Here is a 6681-nt window from a genome sequence, read left to right as displayed (position 1 = left end):
AACAAGACCAACCTTTGGCCATTTGGATGTCTTAGACTTCAATGCCCAGAAGTCCCAGGAAGTATGAACCATATTCAGCTATGACAACTGAAGTCAAAACACCTGGCAGTCAAAACGTTGAGAAGCCATGGTCTCTATTCTTTGGAGGTAGCTCCAGCTGGGCAACATCAGAGCTCCAGTATTTTCTTCTGAAGGGCTTGTTGCCTTTCAAATTATTAAACTAGTGCTGGATTGAACAGCCCTTCCTTTGGAAAATATGCCCTCTGGCAGCTTTTCAAACAGAAGGCAGTCTGTGGGTTGCTGTGAGTTTTCCAGGATGTATGGCCATGTTCCAGAAGTATTCTCTTCTGACGTTTTGCCCACATCTATGACATGCATCCTCAGAGGTTGTCAGAGGCCTGTTGGAAAACTATGCAAGCAGAGTTTACATATCTGTGGATGGTCTCAGGTGAGAGAAAGAACTCTTGTCTGCTTGAGGCAAGTGTGAATGGTCCAATTGGTCACCTTAATTAGCATTGAATGGCCTTGCAGCTTCAAAGCCAGGCTTCTTCCTGCCATTGAAATCCACAAGTATGTGGGCAACTCCAGCAGAAAGTAGGAAACCATGAAAATGAACAAAATCTGGCTACCAGTATTTAAAAACTCTAAAATCAGGACAGTAAATAAAGAACAACACACTGAAAACAGGGGAATTCTGGGCAAGAAGCAATCAGGGCCAGCTAACACTTTCCAACTAAATTAAGAAATAGTTTTCTAAGATCTACAGAGATACTCGTATGAACACCTCAGCAAGTGAGAGTCCAAAACTGGCAGACTAAAACCCGGAACCTCAATCAGTGACTGACACAATCAGTGACACCGGATGAGAGACTCCCTCCTAGGCACACAGAAGACTGGGTGACTTGGAAGGTGCTGAACAGACTGTGCTCTGGCACCACGAGATGCAGAGCCAACCTTAAGAAATGGGGCCACAAAGTGGAGTCCATGACATGCGAGTTTGGATAAGAGCAAACCATAGACCACCTCAAGCCCCCCTCCCCCAACACTTTTTTTGTTGTTTTGGAGTACAAGTTACCTTTCTCCTCCAGTTCATGTGCAGAAAACAAGCAGCTGGAACTTAGTTCAATAGTGGAAATAGGACAGTATTGCCACCATCCATTGCACTAAGGAGAAAGGAGTTCCTATAGAAAAGGTCATATGGCACATTCAGCTGTTTTTCAGCTCTTCAACAACTCTTCTCATTCATCACCTGCCACCAAAATTTAGTGTGCACGAGGATTTTTGTTGTTGACAGAGCAGATAAGACTGTCTAGGACACATCTACACTGACTACTTATCCTGAAGCTCTGTGAACCAGCTCTGTGGGGCTTAAATGATACACAGAGCTGATCCAGGTTAATGAGGGCCAAGGGCACTTTAACATGACTTTTAATCCTGTAAACCAAAGTTGTGGGTTACAGGGCCATAGCCAGAAAAAATAATTTGTGGGGGGGGGGGGGGCTTTTTTAAAGTGAATCATGAAGAGTAGTTCCATAACACAAAATAATGTAGAAATCAGGCTCCATCGATAAACTTAAGTGGACACTCGAGACAGATAAACTTCAGGGGATTTGGTTAACCAGTTAAAATTCATGAGTAAATCAGGTTTTTTTAAAAACCTGATAAATGGGGGGGGGGGGGGGAGTTAATACCTCACCCTTCTCATTCTGAAGGGGACTCAGAGCGACTTTACAGATCACATATACAGCAAACATTCAATGTCGATTACAAAATTAAGGACAGACAACACAGAATAGGTAAAAGCAGTTTTTCCATCTTGTTTCCGGCATCTGTGGAAGTTGTGCTCGACTTCAAACACAAGGGGATATTGTCGCTCCATCTTCCATGCTTGCTGTTCATCAAGTTTCTTCGATCAGGCACCTTTATAATCTCCCTGTTTAAAAGCGATACCTATTTTATTTACTTGCATTTCTGTTTTCGACCCTGCTAGGTAGGCAGGTGAGCTAAGGCTAATGGCAGGTACTCACCCGCAACCTGGGCTCAAACTGTTGACCTTTCGATCAGCAGGCTCTTTCTACAGCACAGTGGTTCAGCCTGTGGTTTCCACTGAGGAAAACAAAAACATCGGTTCATGGGCCTGACAGAATGTCTTGAGAGATGTTCTGTTTTCCTGGGGCAGAAATTTGTGACAAAACAGAGAGGCTGTTGTATGAAGCTCAGTGACCATTTCCTCTTCCTTTTAGCCCATGTGAGAATCAATGACACTGCAAGCCATAACCTTCAGGATATCACAAGGCATGCAAGGCTCTCAGTAGAAAACGGAAGGGCCTTGATGCACAGGTTGTCGTTTCATCTCTTCTCCCAGTTGAAGAACATGGTTCAGAAAGGGAGATAATAGTGGAGAACAACTGATTCTGCAGACAGTGCCACCGAGAACAATTTGGCTTCTTGGAAAATGGTCTGCAGTTTCAGGAAGATGGGAGTTCTGCCAAGGAACGGGATGCAATTCAAAGCAGTTGGCAGGAATGTTTTTGCTAAGTCTCATAAATCTGATCCAGAGGATTGTAAACTTACAGCAGTACATGTGAAAGGGATCTTGGAGTTTTAGTAGACTACAAGCTGAACATGGATCAGTAGTAAACCAACAAGATTCTAGGAGTTTGGTGTCTACATGGAGCGAAGTCATAGTTCCATTCTAGTCTGCTTTGGTCAGATCTCACTTGAAATACTGTGTCCTGGTCTGGTCACAATTCAAGGGTATTGACCAGCTGGAACATGTCTAGAGAATGGCTACCAAAATCATAAAAGATCTGGTATCAGGCTTTGGGAGCTAGAGATATCTAGTTGGAGAAGAGGTTAAAAGGGGATAGGATAGCCATGTTTAAATATTTGAGTGACTCATATTGAAGATGGCGCCAGCTTGTTTTCTCCTGCTCCAGAGATTATAAAAATTGATCAATGGATTCAAACTACAGGAAATGGGATTCCACCTAATCTCTTTAAGAACTGTAGGTGAAAAACATCAGGTGGCTCAAAGTTGGCACTCCTGCTCTGTATGTAAATGTCTGTCCCAACACACTACAATTCCAGCATCAGCTGCAAACATTCTCATATCTGGCTAGTGGCACATGTCTTCATTTGATTCTGTTCACATCACAGTAACACACTCTATCAATCAAGCTATCTTTGGAAACTAGCAGGCACAAAATATTGTGTCCAGACTGCTGACAGGAAACATCACATTACCTTTTTGCAACAGCTTCACTAGTTACCAGTCTGTTTCTGAACTGACTTTATCAGCTGTCAGACAAAGACTTCCTGTGTTGTGCTATAACTTTTTTCTTCTTTACATTGTTTTAAATAAGTGTTTTAACGGGATTGTTTATTTGTTTAACTTTTGTTAAAATCTGTCTCTGTGAAATTCCCATCCTAAGAGTAAGATGAGATATTTTCCCCAAAATCACAAAATCCAGGAACATACACAAAGGCAAAGTATCAGAACTGCAAGCATTTCTTTAAAATACTCAGGATTTTTATTCACTTTATCACTAGCTTTTTTAATTGACAGTTTATTCCCCAAGTTTTATGGCACCACTTTCAATCAGAAATAAAATTGGGTAATAGTGTTTCTGGATATCTTTTCTTTCCTATTTGCTTTTCTAACTTAATCCTCTATGAAGTATAAAAGGATTTTATAGAACTGCAAGTAGGAAATTCCAGAAATATCACATGAAGTCCAACAATTTTCAGAGGAGTTAATTTTTCCAGTCACGAATAAATCTGTGAAATTCACAAAAATTATACTCCTTTAAATCATTTGGTATTTACAAGCTTGAAAGATATCTATAAATAGCATCTGTAATTTTTTTTCAGATAGGACATATTGAATCAATTATTTACAGTGTTCACCCAGAAGCCTTCCCTTCTATACACAAGTATCTCATCAAATAACAATTAAGACTATGCATCTGTTGTATTTTACTGAAGTCCATAATTTCAGTATAAATGTGAAAATGTTTGAAAACCAATGCAGGAAAAAACTTATCCATAGCAATTCATAAAGAAACCTCTTGCTTTTAAGAGTTTTCACAGGAAATCAAGTTGTTCATCATGTTCAAAATTCACTTTTAGTTTCAAACATCTGTTCACAATTTTTAATATAAGACTATTTCCAGTTTAAATAAATTCTATAGTTTAAATAGGAAGCTGAAGTGCGTACAGACATTTTGTGATCTCATTAATTTTTACTGAAAATGTGTTTCAGAACTTGTGCATATTTCCTAGGCAAATAAAGGGGGGAACAGCCACCCAACCTTCAGTAGTGATTTCAAGAGCATAACTAAAATAATACAGAAATCCAAGTGCAAATTCCTAATCTGGGGCAAAAACAACTTTCCATTTCTATTTTAAATATTATCAAATTTCAACATCAATATACTTTGAGAAGTTTATTGGAAACTTGGAAATGTGTGACTTGTTTCACTGCCTCTAAAAATATGTGACTTGCTTTACTGCTTCTAAAATAAACTTTAATTGCTATTAAAATCATCAAGAATTAACAAGAGACACACAATATTGGAATGCAAACGTCACACAAAAACAAATTATCTGAGGGATGTGTATTTTTACTGTCTTACTGTCCCCTGCGATATTAAAATCTATGGAAGCCATCATGGATTCTCATTCCTACAAAGTTTGTTCATATGAATGAGAGAGTGCTCACAGAATGGCTACATATATTGCAAGAAAAAAGTAATAGTGTAAGCCTGTAAAGGCATGGACAGCAGCTAGAATTCTAACAGTTAATTTTAGAGAAATGCTTATGTACAAAAATACATAGTTTCTGAGAACTGGAAAAGGTTCTACACACTAGACCTATTTACAAGCTTTGACTTTCACACCAATAAAAACACATTTATTTTGTCCTTGATTTGTGGATCAAATTATACACAAACATTACATCAATTAGGTTAGTTTAGACTTTTTAAAATAATCATTTGACAGTAAATTTACAACTGAAAACTAATCAGTTGGCATGGTGTAGCTGCAGTTTGCTGGACCAAAAGAAGTTTAAACAGGACCTTACATTTCCCCATAACCTGACCGGAAAAGTCTGTGACCCTTGCCTTTATCTGATGCTTCTCAAAATTATTCTAGGATAAGGTGCAAATACACATATGGCTCTGTTGTCCATAATAAGTTAACAGAAGTTGGGGAAAAAACAAACTTTGGTATTTAAAAATAACACATGAAATGCTGCATTAAAAAAGCGATTTAGTCAGACTCAGCATAGTGACTTGTAATCATTTCTGTATCCATCTTGTGGGGGAAAGCTTAGTCCAGTGAACCTTTATGGACTTAACCACTTATGTGCCGCTTCATTACTCAAGGTAAGTGTGTATGTGTGTACATTTCCCCTCAGTGAGTTTAAGTAATGGCTCTCTATATGGGATGAATTCAAGAGTGCTAGTGGGCTAATAAGTTTCATATATCCCAAGGCACAGAAGTTAAGTCTTCAAGAAAATATATACACACGCTATTTAAAATCTTGCAGAAAGCTATGGGATTAAAGAATCATCCATTCTATTATACAGAGATTTGTAAAGTTATCCTGGTCCAGGAAACCAGACAGACGTGTGACAAGAAAGGCACACATTTCAGTCATCAGCAACCACACTGCAAGGCTTATGCTGTATGTCAAGCTGAAATATTTGTTTGAACATATTACTACTCCCAAGGAAATAGCAGTATTGGAAACTGCTCTAATTTAAAAGAACCAACTGCAGCAAGCAAATTTATTTCAACAGTGAGATGACATAGGGGGGAAATAAACCCAAAATCCATTTTACACAAACACCCCAAAGTAGCGATATAAACTAATCAGCACAGGCATCACTGTACATTTAAATCGATACAACGGTCCGATGCTTCCAAGGCCAGAGAGGGTTGAGTTGTCATAGACCTTGCTAGCGTTAGAATGTTTCATTGAAGAATGATCAGGTTATGATCCCTTAAAGTGCATTCATGTTCAAGTTTCATGTGCATATCTCTACACGGCAAAAGAGAGTTGTCATGTGACATTGACCTCCAGAATATGATCGTCCTTGCTGGGAATAACAAGGATTTGCATGCCAGAGCTGGAATTGAAAACTTGTCCAGGGGAAAAGGACTGAAGTCGGGGCATCGGCAACCCCTTATGTTCGGCACTGGCTGCTGAATGTATGCTGCCCCTGCTCTTGATGCTACTGCTGTCAGCTTGGTCATCCATGTTCTTGTCCACAGAGAGATTATCATTTTCAATCCAGCTATCTGTTTAAAAAAGAGAAATATCAGCTTGTATTTCCATGTGCATCTGCAATATTTATTACAAATAGTTTGTTCATTTTAATACCATCTCCAAATTAGGCCTCATACCATTTATTATTCATAGCACAAGTATTTAAGTGCACTAAAATGTGCTACAAAGAGAAGCCAGAAAGTTTCTAACATCAGTTCCCAAAGAAGCTGCCAATGGCCCAAGAGAGGCCAGCGGGGAAAACCTCCTCTTCACAGCAAAAGACTTCAGTGCCTCCAAGGGGAGGCAGAGAAACTGAAGCCCAGGGGCCAGAGACAATTTTGTTAGCTTAACTGTTTTGTCCTTTGTAATTTTGAGGAGACCAATTACAGAGAACCTTGCAGAAA

The 6681-nt window shown here is 39.1% G+C and overlaps 1 protein-coding gene across 1 annotated transcript in view; it reads right to left on the bottom strand.

Moving 5' to 3' along the window:
* Nucleotides 1–3510: 3510 nt before the first annotated feature.
* trappc10 (trafficking protein particle complex subunit 10) overlaps nt 3511–6681 on the bottom strand; it is a 68715-nt gene continuing 65544 nt past the window's right edge. The window contains exon 23 of the mRNA XM_003218944.4: nt 3511–6309. Within this exon, the coding sequence (XP_003218992.1) occupies nt 6071–6309 (239 nt within the window). The 3' untranslated portion in view covers nt 3511–6070. The remainder of the gene's footprint in view (nt 6310–6681) is intronic.

This window comes from Anolis carolinensis, chromosome 3, assembly GCF_035594765.1.
Source record: "Anolis carolinensis isolate JA03-04 chromosome 3, rAnoCar3.1.pri, whole genome shotgun sequence".
NCBI classification, from domain to species: domain Eukaryota; kingdom Metazoa; phylum Chordata; class Lepidosauria; order Squamata; family Dactyloidae; genus Anolis; species Anolis carolinensis.
This window is presented reverse-complemented; position numbering and strand designations above follow the sequence as displayed.